Source organism: Calonectris borealis, chromosome 19 (assembly GCF_964195595.1).
Source record: "Calonectris borealis chromosome 19, bCalBor7.hap1.2, whole genome shotgun sequence".
NCBI classification, from domain to species: Eukaryota; Metazoa; Chordata; class Aves; order Procellariiformes; family Procellariidae; genus Calonectris; species Calonectris borealis.
The window spans coordinates 2051966-2074206 of record NC_134330.1 but is presented as its reverse complement, the minus strand read 5'-3'; the positions used below and the strand labels follow the sequence as shown (position 1 = coordinate 2074206).

Below are 22241 nucleotides of genomic sequence, written 5' to 3'. Positions count from 1 at the left end.
ATAAGCGTTAACAAAAATAACTGACCGACCGGGAGAAAAATAACCAGGAGCGGCAGTGGTGTCCCCCTCTCTACAGACGCGGGTTTCCTCTCTCGGCTCTCCTGCAGCCCCTGCTCTGCCGGTGGCAGTGCCGGGGACGGAATAAAGGGCAGGAGAGGGAAACCCTCCGGCGGTGGCACACGGGGTGGAGGGGGGGCTAGGAAGAGCATCTCTGCCGAGCAGAACAAACCGTCTACGGGCAAGCTGGGCCAGTGCGATCCTGGCAGGGCTGAGAGCGCGCGTTGCACATGCACTAGCAAACTTTGACTCCTTTTTTTGGTTTGTTTTTCTTACTTCAGAGCTTCTGCAGAGCAAGGATGATATTTTGCACTTTTCTAGCGCTGCCCACCAGATGCATCAGCACAGAGGTCTACCGTGGTGCAGACGGGGATGGTCAAAAACAAGCAGGCTCCAAATTCCCCAAGGCAGATGGACTCTCAGAGCCGCGGGTGCCCCTGCGCAGGTTGGCCCACTCCAGGCAGCCGAGCCCCCTGGGCACATCTCCACAAACTTTCCTCTGGGGTCACAAGGCCATTTTTTTTTAACGCAGATTTTGATGTAATCACTCGATTCCAGTGCTGGGGTTTCAAGGAAAAAAGCTAGCAGATAGCCTGAGAGGCATGAAACAACCGCAAGCGTCACTATGAACAGAACGACTACTGTTTTGCAATGCTCTTGGAAAGTGAAGAAACGCTCGGGGAGGGCCGAGGACCAGCGCCGCAGGAGCGAGCCAGGTGACTCGCCCAAGACTGCACAAAGCGATGGCGGAACCGGTGGGCTGGGACCCCCGATGCGTCCTCCGCCAACGGCTGCTCGGTCCCCACCACCCCTCCTCCCCACCGCAGCAGCACGGCACTGGTGTGACGCAGAGCTGGGGCTTCACGACCGGCCTTTGCGTTATCTGTAACAGGAGACAAGAAAACCCACCCGGCTCTCCCGTAAGGAGGAAGTAGTATGGGAAGCTTCATCGACGTGTGCCATGTTTAGCCCGGCTTACTGAGGTCAAGCTGCGCGGAAACCCGCTGCGACACGGCTGTATTTCTTCACGCGCCCGACCTGCCGGGTGGTTTTGGTGAAGCGGGTGCCGCAGCGGCCGAGGCCTCAGATGTGCAGTGCGGCTCAGCGCGGATCTGGGCCTGAGCAAAGAGGATTGATTGGAGCCAGGGGGAGAAAAAAAAAGTCTTCTAAGCCTGTTCTCATCTCCCCCAGTCCTGGGGAAGATGGCCCTTGCCTGTGAGCAGAGGTCTGCTTTTAAAACATCCATCCTCTTGCAGTTTCACCCGCCGCACTCGCGTTTTTCCTGTGCTTGCTGAAGAAATGCCAGACACCCCTCACAGACGCCACCCGAGGCGGCGGTACAGGTGCCCCCTGCACCCGCCCTGTGTCCCCACGTCCTTCCCTGTCCCCCAACACCACCGGGGCAGCGGGGAGGCACGAGGAGCCCTCCCAGTGCGGGGAGCTCAGGGCCCCATCCTGCCGCCTGTCAAGGATGTGCTTGATGTGTGTAAACACGTAATTAACGGTAAGTATATACTTAATTGCTTGTGGCTTTGATTTGCATTCAGGTGCTGCGCTAAAGATGCCTTAGATACAAGCAAACCCGGTCAGTTTGCTACTTCGACGTGTGTAGGAAAGCCTGCCGGCGAGGGGGGCTGTGGAAGCCCCTCGATCGCCAGAACCGCAGGAGCCAGGCCGGGGAGGCTGCACGTCCCTGCCCACGGCGAGGCCGGCGTGAGCACCCGGGCTGCGGGGCTGGCGCTGCCCCAGGGTGTGCTGCCGAAGGGCTTTGCACCGCAGGAGCCCCGGACCGCAGCCCGCCTGGGTGCGAGACCCGGGCCAGCCCGGCGCGGCCTCACAGGGACCCGAGCAGGTGGCAGGGGCCGCTCGGGCCGCGGCACTCCGGGTGGGCCGGGGCCGATCCCCGGGTGGGCCGGGGCCGCGGCGGCCCCGCGTCCCCCCCCCCCTCCGCCCCGCGGGTCCCGGCGCTGCCGCCGGCGGGCGGGGCGGCACGTGCGGGGCCTCCGCCCGCCGCCGGCCCGCACCCGCGGGCGAAGCCGCCCCCCGCCGCCGCCGCCGCCCCCGCGGCTCCCTCCCCGCGCGGCGGGCGGGGGCGGCGGGCGGGGAGGGGAGAAGGGGAGGGCGGGCGGCGCGGGCGGCCCCCGCGGGCCGGGGCGCGGCGCGGCGCGGCGAGAAGAAGGAGGAGGAGGCGGCGGCGGCGGCCCTGGACACCTCGCCCGCTCCTCCATCTTCTCTCGCCACAGCGCGCTTCGGCTTCCCCAGCCCGGGACCGGCCCATTGCCAGCCCCGCGGGGGGGGCGGCCGGCCTGCCGCGCCGCCCCGGCCCCGCCGCCCGCCCCGCCGCCCTGCCGCGCCGCCCCGGGTCCGCCGCCCGCCCCGAGGCGAGGGGAGCGGCGGGGGCGGCGCCGCGGCGGCCCGGGCCCGCGCCGCCCCGCCGGGCCGCCGCGCCGCCGCCTCCCCCCTCTGGGCCGCAGTGGTGCAGCCCGGAGGTTAGCGGAAGCGGCCGCTCGGCGCTGCCATGTTGAGCCGCCGCCGCCGCCGCCGCTTTGTTGTCGGCTCCATGTAGCTGGGGCCCGGAGGAGGGAGGGGGGGGCCGCGCCGCCGGAGCTGCCGCCGCCGCCGCCCGCCGAGGGCCGGGACGCCCCCGCCATGGAGGCCAACTGGACCGCGTTCCTCTTTCAGGTGAGGCCCCGCGGCGGCCGGCGCTGCCCGCGCCCCCCCTCCCCTCAGCGGCCGCGGGCGGGCGGCCGCCCGCCGGGCTCCCCGCTAGGCCGGGGCTGTCAGTCAGCGCCGCCGCCCGGCCTCCCGCCCGCCTCCCCCGGCCCGGCCCGCGGCGGCGGCGGGGCCCGGCCCGGCCCGCCCGGGGCAGCGGCTGACCCGGCCCCGCGCCGCCGGCAGCTCTTTTCCCTCCTTTCCCTCCTGCACTTTCTCCCCGCCCGCCTCCCCCGAGCTGATCGCGCACGGCGCTCCGCCGCCGCCCCGGAATGTTTTTCCTTTTTTTTTTTTTTTTAAAAAAGACGGCAGTGTTTATATTTTATTTTTTTTTTTTTAATTTTTCTCTTTCCCCCCAAAAACCCGAAATCGCTTCTTTTTTTTTGTGTGTGTGTTTTTCTCTTCCCCCCCGCCAAAAATAAAGAAAAAAACCCCTACCAGCCTTCCACCGGGCTCTAACAAAACCCCGATGGAACAAACACCGTGTCTGGGAGAATAAATTAATCCCTCTTTAAACAGCCTGACTCAGGGGCCGGGTGACGAGGGAGCTTGTTTTCTTTTAAAATAGGACGCGAGCGGGCCGGATTTCTGTAAAAACTGGCGAAATGCTAACGGTAATAGGGAGGAATAGGGACGGTGGAGCGTGCAACCCCTCCCTTTGCCAACTGAGTCACAATTTTTCCCCGTTCTGTCTGCTAAAGACTGACTTAAAAACACCGCTGTTTATGTAATTCCGAAGAAAATCCAGTGTACCAAAAAAAAAATTAAAAAAAAAATCCTCCCCTGGCTTTTGTGAGCCGAGCCCTTTCACGCCGGATTGTTTTCTGATGCCTCCTGCTCTTTTTGAGCTTGAAAACATAAAACGTGTAATTGCAGCCGTGGGGGGGGGGGAAGCCCCACACATCACCTTTCTCAAGGTAAAAATCCTCTTTGCACATTCCCAGTGGCGGTCACTCGCTTACTCACTGTCCTCCTCGGAATTAAACCCAAACCCAACCCGTGACACGAGTTTGAAAACCTGAGTTGAATGAATAAATCCGCCAAGAGCGAGCACCATTCCTTTAGAGAGGAAAATTTTTCTCTTGCAAGTACCGAGGGATGAGTCACTCGCTCGGGTGTTCTGCCTCCGAAAACACGCCGGGAATGTTCCGGGGAGCCGGTACCGGGAGCTGGGCGCTGGGTTTTCCGCCTTTTCGTGATTAATGCGGGTGATGCCATCGAGTTTGGCTGAGGTCTTGTGAATTATTTCTCACTCTAGTGGGCAGTTGTGATTCGCACATAGGAAACTTCACGCTAAGAAGTTAATCTCCTTAGTTTAGGGCCATCTTCATCGGAGTTGGGGCTGTTCTATCACCTTGCTGCCTCCCAGGCTCACAGCTGAGCGTTTTCGAGGGGAAATTATTTGTAGGCTGGCAATATGGTATTGCAGCAACCTCTGTAAGAAATGCCTAGTAATGCTTTCAAGTACGTGTCCAGTTTCTTGCTGCTCGTCTTTATTTTTTTGAAGGGTACTGTATTTTGAAATAGCAATGTCACACTTTGATTTAGGAGTAGACTTTGCTGCTTTTAATTAAGGAGTCAGCAGTTCATTCTCCTAACATACTTAGCTGTGTGCGACTTGGAAGCATCTTCATAAAACTGTGACGTGGAAATTTTCCTCTGATTTTTTTTTTTTGCCCCAAATAATAAAGCTTTAAGACCTCATAATAAATGCTGAATATTGTTTCTTGAGTCATTTTGTTAAAACCAACAACTTAGGGTGCGAGCATCCTAATGCACCCAGCAGAAAGCACTGTTAAGATACTCCTGATGTGACTTTAGTTTTTCTTCTTCCCATTCTCACCAACAGCATGTCAGCCAAGATCCAACTGATTAGTTAAAACTAGTACCAAAAAGTGGATTTAAAAGCCCCTCCCGGCCCCCTCCCCGGCATCAGTTAAATAACAAGTGCAAGTGACTGAATATACACGCTCATTCTTCGTGGGGGGAGTTTTACCAAGTGTGTGTTTCAGCTGTGACAGGATTTCTAAGGGACAGTTTAATACGCGGTGTGTAAAGTTGTAATTTTTAGCAAAATGTTTTTAGAGGAGGTTGCAATGTCTTAATTTTAGTCTTGCTAGCAATGGGATATGTGACTGTAAATTGCTCTTTCCAAATAAAGTTGTTTGATTGTGTTTAGGTGGCATTTTGATGAATTGTATCTTTTTAAAGAAACAATTGTGAGACTGAATAAGCAGCTCTTGTTTGGATATTATTAGTCCCTGAAATGCGTATTTTGAAAACCACTTTTAGTATCTGCTCGGAAAGTGAAAGTTGTATCTGTTAATGTGAGGAGGAATCATCCATCAAACAGTGTTCAAGATATGACTCATGCTAATTTGTTGCTCTCACATTAAGGCTGGAGCGCAAAAATATTTTAGCCTCTGGCATTGGAAGTTCACAGTGCCACATCCTACTACTCTGGGTCATGAATTACAGGGGTTTTTTTTGTTTGTTTACTGCCCCCCAGGAAGGAAAAAAATAGTGATAGCATGAGGATATTTTGCACGAGAGCCTGTCCCAGGCGATCAAAATATCGCAAAAATGTTGACTTGACATTAATGCTAGGTCAAGTAAAACCGTGGTCTGTGCCTGAATAAAAATGACTTGCGAGAGGCGTGCAGCAGGTGCTGTCTTCCCTTCTCGAACAGCAAGTTAAAAAAAAAAGTACTGGCTGATCCTTTTTTAAAAGGCTTTAATGCGGGCAGCTCTTGGAAACTGAGGAATACTGCTTGTTGCGAAGAGGGGTTGTTAGAAAGACAGCGCTGCTAATAACACTGGTTATCTGGGAACCTAGATAAGCAGACTTACATAAGCAGCGGCTTCATAGCCTGTAGCCTTATGAATATACATTGTTTTATGTCCACCGTCTCTGTTGGTTCCGTAGGAATAAGTGCATCGTTACCTCGAAGTGCTGACTATTCTTTAAGGCTTAAAAATATCCATAAACTGCATAAGTTTGAACCTTGTCCAAAGGATTTGGGCTCTCTATTATCCGATCTGCTAGCTCTGCCTTTGAAACTGTATCTCTGGAGCTATCCTTAGGTGCTCTTAAGTGTCTTCTGATGCAGTCTAACAACATTGTTTAATGCTTATTTAAAGTTGGCTGTAAAACATTTTAGAATTTTTTTAAATTAAAATTGTATTTAAGTACACAACTTGCTTAATATTGTACTTTCAATGTGTATTGTACATACTCTATTCTCTTTATGCAATGTAGATGTCTCAATCGCTTTTTAAAAACACAGAAAATAAATGGTTGAAAATCCACAATTGTCACTGAAGTCAGGCAAAAGTTTAACGGAGATGCTGGAGCTTGTGTCGTGCCCTGATTTAGCAGCGTAGCCTCTGGGAGAGTTTTGCATTCGACTCTTCAGCAATCGCTTCTGCAAACCGGCCCCTTAGGCTGTTGTGTGAGGTGGCTGCTGTGGCCAGGCGCGGTGTGGTAATGTTCAGCTTACCTGTTGCATCCCGAGCTTCGGCACAGATGAGACGTAAAATGCAGATAAGAACGGACAGGCTGGCCTGGCTCCTAACAATTCCCGCAGGTTTTGTCTCCTGTTACCATACCGAATCCGGGCTTTCTCCCGTGAACCGTTTTCTTGTCAGATAGGCTTGGAGTGTGAGGGAGCACGTATTCATACCCACGTGGGTTAGTGTTTGTATCCACCGGTGGCTTTTATCCAAAGATCACCGGCATCGCGCTCCTGAAAAATGAGTGGCTAAAGTGCCGCAGGGCTTGTGCGGTGGCAGGAGGAGGTGGGAGCCCCCCTGCAGCCGAGGGAGAGTTGCACCGAGGTGGCTGTAGTCGCTGCTGCGATGGGGAGAGGCAAAGCGGCCGGAGCTTGGATGCAACTAAGAAAAAGTCCCAAAGTGAGCTTCTAGAAATACTGACTTCTCCAAAGGACGCGATGAAACGGATTCGCTTAGGAAGAGTATTAGCCTGAGTGCATTTCATGCAGCTGTCCATCCTCAACCAACGTAAAAGTAGACAAGTTGGGGGTTGCAAGCCAGCACAGCGTTTTATTCAGCTCTCAGCCTCGAGTCGTGAAGTGAAGTACGTGTTATTTTGTGAAGGAAACCGTAGGGAAGAAGTCCTGGAAGGCTGCAGTGCTGATCTAATGGGAATGCAAGTTTCTCCAAACTCAGCTTCAGACCTGGCACGCTACATTAGTAACAAGACTGATTTAAAACTGGGCTGATGAGACTGAGGCACATCTTGAATACAGATGCACTTAAACTGGCTTAAGGTGCTAGAGTGATTTATTTTAATGCTCCATTAGGCTGAATTGGTCTGTGTGGTTTCTAAACCACTTTAAAACTGTATCTGCTAGGGTTTTGTCCCAGTCTGACTGGATGAGTTTTAATAACAGTGTTTTCTGCCTTAGAATAAACAGCACCTAATACAAGCGTGTAGGACAGCCTGTTGCAGCGCAGGCTGCAGCTCAGCTGAGCAGTGCTCGCTGCGGCATGCTCGTGGGGGGGTCCACCTCTGTCTCTTCCCTTTAGCTTCTCCCACTGATTCTGTAGTTCAGAGTCAGTTGGTATTTGCTGTTTGAAACAGCTTTCAGGTCTTTTTTTCACCCCACCCCCCCCACTGTTCTCCAGCATCTCTAGATGTCCACCAGTGCTTATCCATCAGCTTCTCTTCCTATCACAAAGTAGCTGCTGATGAAGAGAAAAAGAACATGTCGCTATTCTTATTAGTTTCCAGACGCAAAGAGCACAGTGGCCAGTGTATAAATGCGGTGGGAACCTGCTAAATATAGAAATGTGGCTTTAGACAGCTCTCGATTCAAGTTGCTTTGGTTTCAGTGCTAACACACTGGTACGAACACGCTGTTTAAATAAGACGCCTTATCGCATCCTGGCTCTCTGTGGCTGCAGTTTAATTCTCAATGTGCACTAAGCTCGGCTTAAAGGTGGGGCGTTATTTTGCAACTCCCATCAGTACATTCATATGCTCCAAAGATAGTCCCAAGGTGGCATCTGATATGATCGTTAGCAAAACAAGTTATCTGTTATGTAAAGATCAAACGCTGTGTTAGGAAAAGATCTGACAAGTACCTAGTTGTCTTCCATAAGAAGTGTTGCCCTCCGGAAACGTAATAATTATTTGATTGTTATGATGTGTGCCTTCCTACACTTACCACAGAATCTGCACAGTGAATGCATGTAAAGCGCGAGCGGTTTATCCTGTCCAAAAACAAAATTATGTAACCTTTTCCAGTTGTTACTTCAATGGCTTTTGGTCTAGAATGTGCTTTCCTGTAGTTTGTAAATGTTCTCACCGTGTCAAAGTGAGCACCCATCAATAGAATTTAAGTGTGAATGTTTGGTTTTAGGCACACGAAGCCTCACATCACCAACAGCAGGCAGCACAGAACAGTTTGTTGCCTCTCCTGAGCTCTGCTGTTGAGCCACCCGATCAGAAGCCGATTCTGCCCTTACCAATAACGCAGAAACCTCAGCCTGCACCAGAAACATTAAAGGATGCTATTGTTGGGATTAAAAAGGAAAAACCTAAAACCTCCTTTGTGTGCACTTACTGCAGCAAAGCTTTCAGGGACAGCTACCATTTGAGGCGTCACGAGTCCTGCCACACAGGGATAAAGTTAGTGTCACGGCCAAAGAAAACTCCCACCACAATGGTGCCCCTTATCTCGACCATCGCTGGTGACAACAGCCGAAGTTCATTGGTTTCGACGATCGCAGGCATCCTGTCCACAGTCACTACGTCTTCCTCTGCCACCAACCCCAGCAGTAGTGCCGGCGCAACGGCTATGGCAGTGACTCAGACAGTGAAGAAGCCCAGCAAGCCCGTTAAGAAGAACCACGCTTGTGAGATGTGCGGAAAGGCCTTCAGGGATGTCTACCACCTCAACCGGCACAAGCTGTCCCACTCAGATGAAAAACCCTTTGAATGTCCAATTTGCAATCAGCGCTTCAAGAGAAAGGATCGCATGACCTACCACGTGAGGTCTCACGAAGGTGGCATCACGAAACCATACACCTGTGGTGTTTGTGGAAAAGGCTTCTCGAGGTACCATGTAGAAAATCCCAGGCGAGCTCAAGTATTGGCTTTTCATAACCAAGAAGGGTTAAGCTATCATAGCGAGGGGCTAGGAGAACCAGACATCTTAGAAGATTGGTGAGGGGATAAAGAGCCTTGTTTACCTCTAGGGCGTGGGTCTTGATCTGAGCCAGATTGGCAGTGGCCAAAAGTGGTCGCTTTTTTATGAGAATGTTTTGAAATGATTTCGCGACCTCATCCAGGTCCCGTAGGACACGTGTCTGTGTCGCTGGTGGTGACCACGGAGCCCCTTTTCCAGCCTTTGCTAAGGTCACTGACCGAATGGGGCATGGCAGGCAAACTGTCTCCTTGCCTCAGAGCAAGGTTGAGGCGTACTGACAGAGCATTGTGGGGGAGCTTGCATTGCTGCTGGCTGTATTTATATCTGTGCTTGCAACAGAGAAAACTTCAACCTTTAGAGCTGTTGATCTGTCACCTTTACACAAGGTACCACCAAACGTACCATTTTCAGGTGTGTGAGAAGAACACGCTTAAGTTTTAAACTGCAGGTTGGGTCTCAGCGTAACTATGTGTTACTCTAGCTGAAAGCCACCGCGTAGGTACGGGGAACGTATTTAATCTTGCCGCGCAGAGGGGATGTGGGCTGCGAGGGGTCATCAGCGCAGTGTTCAGCACCGCTAGCCCAGGTGTCATTACTATGTATTTGTAACAGTATGCATTTTCTTTTCTGTTCCTCTCTTCTTTTGCAGGCCTGATCATTTAAGCTGTCACGTTAAACATGTTCACTCAACAGAGAGACCCTTCAAATGCCAAGTAAGGGCTAAAATGATTTATTAAGAACAATACATTATTGTATCGTTAGAATCTCAGGTGAATAATCTTTGCTCCTGGATTTTTCTTTGGAAAGCAAGTTTAGGAATAAAGTCGCATCCACCTTACATACCAGCAGCACTGTAGTTCTGATGTAAGTGTAGGGGCAGTTTAAAACGATGCTGTGGCTACTTTTTTAGGAGGATTAGAGGCTTTTTGCTTTCTTGGAGAACAACATAGGTGTGCTGTTTTACGGTGTGCTTAACTTAGTAGTAGGATTGTAACAGCATCCTCAACTCAGTGCTGATTAAGGGAGTAATGTATGCAATGTGTTTCGCAGCATATTTAAATTAAATGTGTTTCTCAGTATATCTGTTTAAAATGGATTGGAATAGTTGATTCTGGATCCGTTATTTTGCTGGAAGGTGAAAGCAAGTTCTTGTAAGTTGATGACTGAGTATAAGAGAAATAACTTGACTGCCCTTGAACAATTAACTGTTTTGCTTGGAATATCCATGCTTGTTCCAGCCTGTGTTTTAGTGACTCATCATATTAAATAAAAGTCCTGTGGAAAAAGAATAGTGTTAGAAAAAGGTTTCGTTTCCTTGTTCTGATTTGGATTGGAACAGAAGTAATTGAGCAACTTAAGATATCAAGTTCAGATTTATGCAGTGAAATTGTTATCAAAACCCAACTTTGCCTGTTCTAGGTTTTTTTTAATAAGCTACCTCTTGTTTTGGTAGGTAAGGCAACTCGCTATTTTAAGAAAGTTCAAGTAGTATAGAGTATGATTTTTGTCCCAATTGTCTCAGAAGCCAACTTCCATTTTCAGTCTCTTTAGTAGTTTGGTTTTGGTTTCTCTATAAATACAGGTAAAACTTAAGGTTGTCAATGTCCTTAGGATACTGTTTGCACCTACAAGGTAAAATAGGCTTACAGTGGGCATGTAATTCATACTGTAATGATGCTGTCTGCACTTCAAGTGTAACTGTTATCCTTCATATAGACGTGCACTGCTGCCTTTGCCACCAAAGACAGACTGCGGACACACATGGTGCGCCATGAAGGAAAGGTATCGTGTAATATCTGTGGTAAACTTCTGAGTGCAGCATATATCACCAGCCACTTAAAGACACACGGGCAGAGCCAAAGTATCAACTGTAATACCTGTAAACAAGGCATCAATAAAAGTAGGTGAACGTTTTAAAAACATTTCTAATAACAATGTGTTTGCAAAGGGAATTGCCTTTGATTACGTTAAAATGCAAAAACATGCCCATCAGTCTGGGTATTCACACCTATTAAAAATAGATATTTGATAACAGGATCTTACTCTGCTCAAGAAATTGGCGTATGTGGGATTACTTTGCTGCTAGACTGTGCTCTTATCCCTTAGGAATACCCTGCAGTTTGTGAGAATAACCCATCCCTTGAAGAAAAGAGTTCCCAAGTTTTCTCAGTGCTTCTAAGTGCAGTGCTACTTCCTGAACTGTACAGGCCTAAAAGTCCAACAGATAATTCTGGGGATTTTAGAATATTTAAGAACTGCTAAGGTCTGCCAAGTTTCAGGTTTGAAGCCTCATCTAAAGCTCATCAAAATTTGGAGAAAGATTTCTCTGCTTTCTCTGAGCTTTGACCCTGGGGCTCAGTGATTCCACCCTCTGGCAGTAGCTGACAAGAAAAGCGTTTAAATCCAGTCCTGATATGTTTGGGGCATTAATGGCATTTGACTGGTTTTGTGCAGGAGTTCAAATGAGATGTTTGTAATAGTTCCTTCTAGTCTTAAACTCTGTGGAAGTGCTGAAGCCTGACCCTGGGAGTGCCTAGTAAGCAAACGAAGACTTGACTTTCAAATATCCCCTATTAAAATACCTGTAACTTAAGTTAACCTACGTGGTTAGTCATAGAAGATGGGTTTTCAGAGGAATCAAGAGGGAGAGGGAGAAGTAAGGAATGTCTTTGGAAACTTTGTCCTTAAAGCCTTTTAAACAGTATTAATTTACAACAAGTTTTCATCCTGTTACTCCTGGATAATTTGAAGGTGCCGGGAATGTCTAAAATGCCTGATTGTTGAGCTTAATATGAAATTTGGACGTGAAGTATTTTTCAAGGTATAAGGTTACAACTCTGGCTTCCCAAGCCAGTTTGGTGGTGCTAAGCCAGTTCACATGAAGCATTTACAGCAGTTGTTAGAGGTGGAAATTATAAGCTGTAATGTGGCCAGAGAGTAGTAACATGCTGTTCTGTGATGTAAAGGTAAACTGAAAATTGTAAGTCATATTTACAATAAAAAGTAAAAAGGCTTTTTTTTTTTTTTTTTAAACTGGAGCTGAGGTTTAGAAAAAGTGGAATCAGAGAACCAGCTCGAATTCTGGAGAGTCATTGTAGTCTTGTATTTCATTCTTCCTAAAATACAAACAAAATAATCAGAAAGGAAGTTAATTTTTGGCAGTGAGAGCAGATGTTCCTGACTTACATTTTGGTTTTTAGCTCTTGGAAAAGTAGTTTTATAAAACACGGAATTAATTATATGGTTTTAAACACCTCTTTGATTTTTGCTTTTGGAATCCTGTGAGATTCCACACACTCTTTATGGAAGAAGCCTTTGTGATCTCAGGAGAAAACAGTAACTTTTCAAGGTGAATTTGTGTTCTTACTTAATTGGCATAGCATGCATGAGTGAGGAGACCAGCAATCAGAAGCAGCAACAGCAGCAGCAACAGCAGCAGCAACAACAGCAGCAGCAGCAGCAGCAGCAGCAACAACAACAACAGCAACAACAACAACAGCAGCAGCAACAGCAGCAGCAGCAACATGTAACAAGTTGGCCTGGAAAGCAGGTAGAGACCCTGAGATTATGGGAAGAGGCCGTCAAAGCAAGGAAGAAAGGTAAAACAAAACAATACTTACGGTCTTGGTTTTATAAGATACTGGAGTTTACAGTTATATAGGGAGTTTAAGATGTTAGAAAAGGATGTCTTACATGAAAATTTCATTCTTGATGTTAGAAGTAATAGCTAAAAACTAGCAGGAGGATAACATGACCAAAATTACGCCGTTGTAAATGAACTCCTTATTACTTACTTCCCTTTGGTCTCTGTGCTTATGTAGCAGTCATCAATTATACAGGGATGTTTGTGTCTGCTCCAAGGCAAGAGTGTGTTTTTTTTGACTTGCATGTGGTTTTTAGCTGTGTTTATTGCATATTTACCAGTTGTTAACTTGTGTGCATATATATATATATATACACACACACACACAACACCCTCTGTTGTTGCATCATCATCAGTTTGCATGTGGGTGCTTTCTGTGTCCCTTTCATCTTTTCTCTCCCAGTTTATTCTATTCACTTTATCATCACGTAACTGTCTTTGCATAAAGTTTTCTGGACTTACAGAACTTACTCTTCCATCTCTTTGTTGTTTTTTTTTCATTACAAAGTTAACTATTAAGTGATCGTGTTTTTCATTATTGCTAGCTCACAACTTACATATACCTGTGCTACTGTAATTTAAGTTGAATAGCTTCCTATTGTTGGTCAGTGTGTCAGTTCTGTAAAGAACAGATTGCTTCAGTTTAGTGTCGTTAGAAGTATAGTAGCTTAAAGTCTCCCGTTACTGCTAGCTTATTCTTTTCACAACAGTTTGATTTCTAATGCCTATCATGTGACTCTCGTGGGTTATGTGTTTTAGAAGAAATTCTTAGTGACCACTTACCGTTTTTCACAATGTTTTTGACTCACCATATTTTTTTTCTTTTCTCCTAAACTTCCTTTCAGTTTCTTCAATCTTTTTTTCTTTTCTAGGTCTTGTTTGTGTATTAGGCTGCTAGCTCCTTTCGCCTTGATTGTTATTCCAGTTGAATTCTGTGATCAGACAGTATAGAACCAGCTTATTCATGTTAAAATGTAGTGATAACAGAAATATTAAATATCATCAGGCCGCTAAATAGATAAAGCAAATGGGTGTCAAATTTAGAAAATCTCTGAGAATTTTTTTTTCTGCTTGTTGCTTCCTATGTCTTGTTCCCTCTTCCCTTCCTTTCTTATTGAGATTATTGAATATGCTTTAACAGAAACAGTGGGTTTGGACAGAATGGTGGGTGAGGGAGGGGGGTGGGCAGAAGTGGGTAGAAGTGTTGTCAGATTGATGATATTAGCTTAACTTAATTGGGGAAGGGGCATGGGGTGGGATGTGTCTTTGCGTATTACGGTGCTTGGAAGGTGAAGCTAGACCAGTCAGTGCCATGCCTATGTGCCACTCTTTCCATGCTGGTTCTCCTGTGCTAGTGCCACCTGTTGCGTTGGCTTTACAACGCTAGATGGGATTTTTTTAGTCTAATACGATTATTTTCACAGTTTTTTTTTTTTTTTTTACTCTTTCCCTTCCTTTCCACCCCTCCTAGATACGGACTTTGAAGAACCAACAGTAACCCTTGAATGGGGCTAATGTTGCTTTCAAAGTTAACTCTGTCTTGGTACATTTGTATTGCCCGAGTGGCAAGAGTGGACTCTTTGCTCCTGGCTTACCTCCTGAAACGTGGGTGTAGACTGAGCTTGGTGTCCTACCCTACAAATGTGGAATAAGACACGACTTAGAAGTGCCGTAACGTTGATCTAGAATATATTTTTGTCGGTTTCTCTAGCAGCCATCCCTTCCCTTTACCCACGTCCACCAGCCCGCTTCTGTTTTTGGAGCCTTCTAGTATGGGTAGCCGGCAGGTGGTGCTGATGGATGCCTAGTGATCCCTCCGCCGTCCCGGACCGCCGGTGCCCGCTCCCCCAGTGCCCAGCCCTGCTAGACCCCACTGCCAGCAGGGCCGGGCACTGGCCTCCTGGGTCTTCCTTGGTCGGCACTTAATTCCTGCTTACTGCAAAACAAAGTAAAAAAAAAAAAAAAACCAAAAACAAAACAACCCAAAAAACCCACAAAACAAAACAACTTGGTGTGGAGCTGTAGCTTATGTGAAAGCTGAGGAGATAATGGGGGTTGAAGGATGTACTGACTGGGTAGCCTTGAAAATTGCTAAGTAGAAGTACTGTGATCAGTGGAACAATTTAGTAGCAATAATTAAGACTGAAATAAGCAGGTAAATATTGAAACGAGCTTTGCTTATCAGTCCCTAATAATGACTTTTTAAAACCTTCACAGAATGTCAATTCACCTTTGAGAAGGCTATAGAGTACGTACCATTCGGTATGTACACTCTCTCCTCTATTTATAATGTTCCTCTTGGGAGGATTTTTTTGATTGTACAATACTGTTTTTATGAACATCGAAACCCTCTTTATAAGACAACCTCACTTGACTTCTCAGGAAAAAAATATTGAATTGAAATGAACTGCATGAGAGTTTGTATTTCTTGTAGGCTATAGAATGTTAACAGTTTTAACTTACTAATAATTCCTAAAGAAAATTATTCCAGAATTTGTACCTGTTCTTGTTTGGTTTTTGTTTTTGTTTTTTTTTTTTTTAAATCTTGTCCATGGTTTTTTATGTGTTAAAAACTTTTTGTCTTTTTATGTCTCATTTTTAGAAGCTGCTAACTTGTGCCAAACCTCCACTGCTGCTACTACGCCTGTGACTCTTACTACTCCATTCAATATAACGTCCTCTGTGGCTTCTGGGACTATCACAAACCCAGTCACAGTGGCAGCTGCAATGAGCATGAGAAGTCCAGTAAATGTATCAAGTGCAGTTAATATATCCAGTCCGATGAACCTAGGGCATCCTGTAACTATAACAAGTCCATTATCCATGACATCTCCATTAACGCTCACCACACCAGTCAATTTACCTACCCCAGTAACCGCTCCAGTGAATATAGCGCATCCAGTCACTATAACATCTCCCATGAACCTCCCCACACCAATGACGTTAGCTGGTCCGTTAAATATAGCAATGAGACCAGTAGAGAGCATGCCTTTCCTGCCCCAGGCCTTGCCCACGTCTCCTCCCTGGTAAAGAATTTCTAAACAGTATTAAAAAGGATTAAAATGGAATCCTTACCAGCAGTTCTTTTTTGGGTTTTGTTTGGTTGGGGTTTTTTTTTTGTTTGTTTTTTTGTTTGTTTTGTTTTGTTTTAGTTAATAATAAATTCAGACTAAGACACTGGGGCAACATGCACCATCAGAGACCATAGCAGCATCTTCCCCTGTTGATTTGGCTCATATGGTTCAAACTTGAGTTTCACTGGAGCACTTCATTTAAAGTAAGTTTTACCTTTTAGCTGACTGATGCTGAATTAGAGCAGATACTTATTTGCTGGAGTTAAAAAAAAAAAAAAGGTCATTAAAAAACAGTTTTATGTTTTATCCCCCAAATTATAACTTAGAAAATTATTTTAATCTAAACACTAGCAAAGACCCCTCTGTATCTTTAACAGGGTGGATGGCTAATTTTAACTTGCCAGTCGTTAAGTCCACTGTTTCTGAGCTAGTGTAGAATCTTTGTCTGTGTTGATGTTTTTTTATGAGTAAATGCATTACAATGTTGTCATTTAAAAAAAAATGCATTTTGGAGAAAATATGCATTTTACCTTTGGGAATATGATAATTTCAGGCAGCATTCCCTATGGGAAAGGTGATACCAGCTCTGATATGCAAAGCATATGATAACTTATCATTCTAACTTCAACATATAATAGGGATTGTGACCTGATATTTGGAGATGTAAATATTACCCAACATATTACCCTAAGGGAATATAGCATTGTAGTCAACATTTTTAAAAAAAAAAACTGTTATTGTTTGGTGAGAAACAGCCATGGCTGACAGAAGAGGAGTCAAAATGTATGTAAACATGGTCTCTGAACAGTCAGACCCCTATGGGACTCTTATCTAGGAGCAAAAGGAGTGCTTTGAAACTTAAGAAATATTGCTTTAAGCTGGAAGATTCTGGAGGCACTGGGTATGATTTTTATGCCCTCTGCCTCCCAATCAGAGCCTGCTGGCGTTACAGCAGGGGACAGACGTGTTAGTTGTTCACTAGAAGTTTTGTCTTATATTAAATTGTATACAGTTTTTATTCTAACCACTAACTAGGTAGGATGCCCCTCCAGGACAAGCAGAGAGCGTCTTTTAATTTCTCCCCTATTTCTTAATCAACTGTTGTGCAAATCTGTTCAACTTTGTAAATATTTGCAAACATCATCATTTTTACGTTATTCTTCTATTGTGTTAACACATTTCTATCAGTTTGTGGGAGTTCTGAGGTGATGGTTTAAACTGTCCAGCCCAGAACTTCTCCACAAATGGTCACACATGTTTAAGCTACATGTGCTTTTTATTTCTTAACCTGTTTATCTGTACATAACGTAGAAAGCAAAATCTAGGGAAACAGATATACTTTTTAGACTATCATGTCACATATTCACGTTTTCAAAACTTTGTTTAAAAAAAAAAACACCCTAAACCCAAGACTCTACATTAAAAAAATAAAATAAAATTACAGTTGAGATGTTTTTATCTTAATGAAGTTGAAAGCTATGGAGATTAGCGTGTGCGCATTTTCACAGAGTGCTAGCAGGACTGACTAGTCAAAATGGACTGCTTCCGTTTCTACCCTGCCGTGTCAGTACAAGCAGTGATTGCCAGGCTGCTGGCTCAGGTGACAGGTATCTGTATCATTACGTGAAACTGTTCTAGGGGCTTGGACTACATAGTAAAACAAAAACAACAAAAAAAATAGAGCTTAGTGTAAAATAATTTTATAAATGATCTTTTGTACTTTAGGACATCAAATTGTACAACTTTTGTATATATAAAAGCTTAGGAACTTTCTGTTTAGCAGAAAGGAAACACATTCCTACACTTTTAATGTATATGTTTGTTATAATGTCCATGTAAACATATGCCCTATGTTTGTGCCTTTTAATTAGTTTGTCTCAATAAACAAAAATGTAGAGAAGAATATGTAGCTATGACTTTGTTACCACTGTTCTTATTCCAGATGTGTAGAGGTCTTCGTTTTTGCACTGTGTAGAGCATTGCGTGCAGACAGCTGCATGACTTAGGCTGATGCGGCCGAAGCGAGGCATGTGAGGCGAATGCAGCCCAGCAAAACCCCTTCCTCCCGTAGCCTAGAGCAGCCCGCGCTGGTGGGGCGTTGCATGTTGGGATGTGTAGTTCCCAAGCCATCTCCATTACCCGTGGCTATGATACCAACTTGCACCAGTTTGACATAGTAGGTGTAGCATTCTGGATCTGGGTAAATTGCAGAGATGACCCTTAGATGAAGTTCGGGTGTCCCTGAGCTTAAAAAAACAAAAGCATTAAAAGCCAATATGAAAATGTGTACTAGAAGTGGTTATCTATGAATTACTTACAATAAACAGGTGTGAGACTTAATTGTATGTTGTCAATTACTGTAGTATTGACAGTGGGTCCTTTGTACAGCTAGCGTGCCCTGCTGATGTTATTTTTATCCCAGCAGAGTAGCAGTAGAATAAACACATTAAACAACGGCAAGGAAATTTTTCAACGTGACAGAGACTTCCCAAACCACTAACCATGGTGCTCTTAGCATGGGATAGGAAGAGGGCTGTTTCCTTTTTATTTTATGTTGGTTCTGCTCGAATGTACCTGGTTTATGTCCACAAAGCTACATTAGCTAATTGTCAACCTGTTTCATTTGTACTTGGGTAAACATTTGCTTTGTACTGTGTATAAATGGTTCCGAGGTGTGCTCCTCAGCTGTCTCGATACAGACATTAATTTCACTTTGTAATGCCATCATACAAAATACATTAAGCTGGTTTTTGACAAACGAAAGCTACCTGGTCAAGTAGTTTATACGGCGTGCATGCTACCTTATAGGCGCTGGTTCATCCACAGTATGACGAGGCAGTAAGGCCAGCTGCTGTCGGGAGACGAGGTATAGTTGCACGACAGTGATGAGTGATTTGTATGTCACTGCAGCACTGGGAAGTTAAGAGTGTAAGAAAATGGTGGATGTGAAGAACAGATGCTCCTGTTACACCGAGTTAGTTTCTGTGCAGCTGATGCGCTTAGCCTAGTTTATTTCATGGAAACTTTTAAGCTGGATCCAGTCCAACATCCAGGGAAGCCTACTGCTGCCGTTGATTTGAGTGGGTTTTATATCGAGCCCATTCAGGTCTCCGATTGCAAGTAGCTCAATAGGGGTTTTATTTTTTTCTTCTTAAGTTTCCATAAGCATTCAGCATTAGGTTAGTGGCTTACACCAACTGAAAGTTTTAAAGTTGCATTTTGCCTTGGAAGGATTTGTGCTGTGGGAAGTCAGAACAGTCAGATCAGTGGCACGGAAACTCATCCTCCGGGCAAGGAGAGCCTCTGGGTGCCTGGCTCGGTGCTGGCTCGGCACTGCGGGGAAGCGGCCACGGGGAAGTAAGTATTATGGCACAGCCGCCCACGCTGCCAGGAAACTCTATAAATGGTTTACCTTGGGCACATTTTTTTCTTTATTTGGAACACCCCACCACTTCCAGAGGGTGTTTGCGGTGAGGAGGAATTTGGGATTCGACCTTTTGTGTCTTACTATTGGAGAGTTATACCTGAGTGTTGTAAATTGGGAAGATTTCTGTTCGGTCAAGATCACGGACGAGAGAGAGAAACACGTGTTATTCTCGGCGTACGAGTTAAATTCTATTTGCCATTGTTCACAAATAAAAGATTTTTTTCCCCTCTTACAATAACTTTTTCTTTAGATTGGCAGAAGAAAAAAGTATTTAATGTGTTTGCATTTGTTCACGAGAGCTTTAAAGAAAAACACCAAAAACCCAGTAAGCTGTTTGAGCTGCAGCAATCCCAGGTTACATAAAGGGGCCGGGGTTGCCGAGGGATTAGTCGGCGGCATTACTGGTGGCGGTAAGCCCTCCGAGTTCTGCTCGCTCTTCGCTCACTTTTATTTTAGAAACAGTCACTTTGAGCCGTATTTTGAAAATGCTTGGGGTTAATTTTCAAGGCTGCCAGGGTTAGATTCCCACCAAAGAAAGAAGGAAGGAAAAATTGGATTTAAAGAACGCTCAGGTTTTTAAAAGCATCCAGTACTCTGATTTTTTTTTTATCTTGGGGTCCCCATATGGGAGCTGAGTTGTTGAGAAGTGGACTGCAGTTTTTGACTGCTGGGTCCTTCTGAAACTGCCTTGCTTTATTGGTGGCTTAGTTTATCTGTCTCAAAAATAGATTTAACAGTCTTTTCAAAAGGCAGCTATTAAAAGCACTTCAAGTTTTTAAATGCCTTTGAGGTCTGTCTTGGTGCTTAAGTGGACCTTTTTACCGGTGCTTTTTAGGATAAATAGCAAGTGTAAAAATAAATCTCTTCCTCTCCTAACTGACAGGCAGAATAAAATTTAAAACTTGCCCCCTTCTACCTATTCGTTTAATTCAGCATGTTTATACTTCTTATCTTTGGATCATTCGCTCACAGCTTCCAGAGCAGCAACTGAAGGATGACAGAGGAACTACGAGCTAATTTTTATGTCAAAAATAGCTTTCACCTTTAAACGCGCAAGGCTCAATGACTGTTTTCTAATTAGAAAAAGAATGCCTGAGCTGCTATTGCGAATCCCTTTTACAGCTGTGTTCAGATTTGACTGTCAGCCCCTGGTTAAAATTTAGTACTGAGGTCTTGACCTAGAAACAAACCTTTTTTGGTATTGGGTTGGAAAAAGTATTTCAGTGCTAAGAGAAACTGAGCCAGGCTGTCCAGCTAGCTCCCTCATCACGGGCTGGCGGAAGTGTTAACGTCACATCATTTCATTGTACGTTGCATCTCCTTGCAGCCCAACCAAAGACCGCTGGGAAAGCCGGGCTTATGGTTTTTAAAAAAAAAAATACATTTTTTTGGTTCTTCAGGTTTCTGGGCTAATTTGAGCCATTTTTTAAAGCCCTGGGTTTTTCTTTAAGGAAGCACAAACGCTTTTTGAAAACCAAACATTTGTAAAACATTTCAAGCTGGGCATCTGAAATTACTGCTTGTATCAGAGTATAGACCTCTGCTTTCCTTGCAAAGCTTTTCCAATAGCTACCTCCAAACCCAACCCATTTAGTAAAAAAACAAGGGGCATTTTCAGAACGTATGGTACCTTGTTTTTCAGAGAAGGCAAAAATACTCCATTCACCTTTTCACTTAGTTGTTCTCGCCAGCTGTCAAGACAAAAACATTTGTGTTCTGTGTTTTCTGTGCAAGGTTTATTTTTCAGGGAATTATCAATTTAGTTGGAACTGGCTGAATTAAATTCTCTATTTTAGTTCTTCATAGTTGTGTATTTCTATTCCCATTTCTTTTTACTTCCTAGCATCATTAGCAGCTAAGACCCATATCAAAGGACAGTAACGAAATTTGATAAAATCGCCTGTTTCCCCCGAAACAAGCCTGGATTAGGAAAAGAGATTGCAGTCAACAAAACTCACTGCAAGGCGCCGTGTCACAGAAGAGATGCTGATCTGTGTTTAACTTTGGGAAAGCAAACGTTGTGACACATGTACTTCTACGCACTGAACGCCAAAGGTTTGCTCTAATGTTTTCACTCTTACTGATGTCTGTGTTCCTTGTCAAAGCCTTACAGATTTTTACCCAGGCTAAGGATCGCTTAGCTGCCAGACACGGATGAAATGATTGCGTGGGGAAAAATCTCTGCACGGAGGACCGTCCTGCGAGAGCTTTGGACCATCCCAAACGCGTGCTCGGGGTCTGGCACCCGCAGATGTGCTTCCGAGACAGTCTTGCTGCGGGAGACTGGCTGCGGGTGCCTGGAGGTGCCGTGTTCTTCCCACAGCATGTCCGGAAGGGTTTGGAGAGCTACGAGGGAAGCGGAGGCCCTGACCCGCTGCCGTTCGCGGTCTCACTCTGGTCTCTGCAAAACGGGAAGTGTTTGCCCTGTGTAAATTGGCTCCTGTAATTTGTAAGAGGAGATCACTTCCCGTCCTGAGCTGTTATGTGGTATGGCTGCAAGCTGTCAGACGCTGTAGCGCTGGATACCGGAGACGGCTGCTTTCTATCTGTGGTCGAAGTGATGCTTTGTTATAATCCGTCTCTCATGTTCAGCCCTTGGGGCAGGAGTGGTGCGTCCTCTTCCTTACCCCATGCCTGCACGGGGCTGGTGGTCCGAAATCCAGGAGCCTGGGATGCTCCAAAGGGGTGGAGGAGACCGAAAACCAGCCCCGGAGAGCAGCTCTCCTCGGGACGCTGCTCCGCACCTGTCGGCACCCGGGCTGGCCAGGGCCAGAGGTGCCCGACCCCGCGGCCGCAGCCAGAGCCGGGGGTGCTGGGGAAGCCTGGGGCAGCGCAGGGGATCCTGAGGCCCCCAGACCCCGCCAGGGGCCGTCTCACCCGCAGGGCCGGGCACAGCCGGGGGGGCGGCGGGTCAGGCCTCCGCGGCGGCAGAGGGGACGGGGCGGTGCCGGCCCCTCGACGCCTCCGGCCGGGCCCGCACGTCCGGGGCGGGGGTCACCCAGGCCCCGAGGGAGGCCCCGAGCGACCCCCGTGCCCGCTGCATTTTGGCCCGGCCGCCGCTAGGCCCTGCTCCCAGCGCCCCCCCGGGCCGCCCCGGGCCGGCCCGGCCCCGGCCCCGGCCCCGCCGCGCCGCCCCCAGCTGCCGGGCACGGCGG

The 22241-nt window shown here is 46.4% G+C and overlaps 1 protein-coding gene and 1 long non-coding RNA gene across 9 annotated transcripts; one reads left to right on the top strand and one right to left on the bottom strand.

Annotated features, from left to right (window-relative positions):
- Nucleotides 1-2510: 2510 nt before the first annotated feature.
- VEZF1 (vascular endothelial zinc finger 1) lies at nt 2511-17562 on the top strand. Of its 6 annotated transcripts, none has more exons than XM_075168331.1 (7): nt 2514-2739; nt 8154-8959; nt 9592-9655; nt 10659-10842; nt 12323-12541; nt 14803-14847; nt 15188-17562. In XM_075168331.1, the coding sequence occupies exons 1-7, from the start codon at nt 2707-2709 to the stop codon at nt 15613-15615; spliced, it is 1779 nt and encodes a 592-aa protein (XP_075024432.1). In that variant the 5' UTR covers nt 2514-2706; the 3' UTR covers nt 15616-17562. The 6 variants fall into 6 exon arrangements, with proteins under 6 accessions (XP_075024437.1, XP_075024432.1, XP_075024433.1 ...); XM_075168333.1 differs by having other exon boundaries at nt 2515-2739; nt 8154-8872; XM_075168334.1 differs by having other exon boundaries at nt 2518-2739; nt 8154-8851.
- Nucleotides 9649-22160, bottom strand: LOC142090445 (uncharacterized). Of its 3 annotated transcripts, XR_012676540.1 has the most exons (6): nt 20717-22160; nt 18461-20073; nt 14181-17905; nt 13395-13517; nt 12013-12058; nt 9649-10217 (listed from the first exon to the last, which is right to left on the bottom strand). It is a non-coding gene; the product is annotated as an uncharacterized LOC142090445 (long non-coding RNA). The 3 variants fall into 3 exon arrangements; XR_012676541.1 differs by lacking the exon at nt 12013-12058; XR_012676539.1 differs by lacking the exon at nt 9649-10217 and having other exon boundaries at nt 10991-12058.
- Nucleotides 22161-22241: the final 81 nt, after the last annotated feature.

What these genes read in the sequence shown, in the direction of transcription:
- VEZF1 (XM_075168331.1), top strand. Translation starts at nt 2,707, where the DNA reads ATGGAGGCCAACTGGACCGCGTTCCTCTTTCAG. An exon ending in TAAACAAGGCATCAATAAAA is followed by an intron (nt 10,843 to 12,322) that starts GTAGGTGAACGT and finishes TAATTGGCATAG; the next exon opens with CATGCATGAGTGAGGAGACC. An exon ending in TATAGAGTACGTACCATTCG is followed by an intron (nt 14,848 to 15,187) that starts GTATGTACACTC and finishes TCTCATTTTTAG; the next exon opens with AAGCTGCTAACTTGTGCCAA.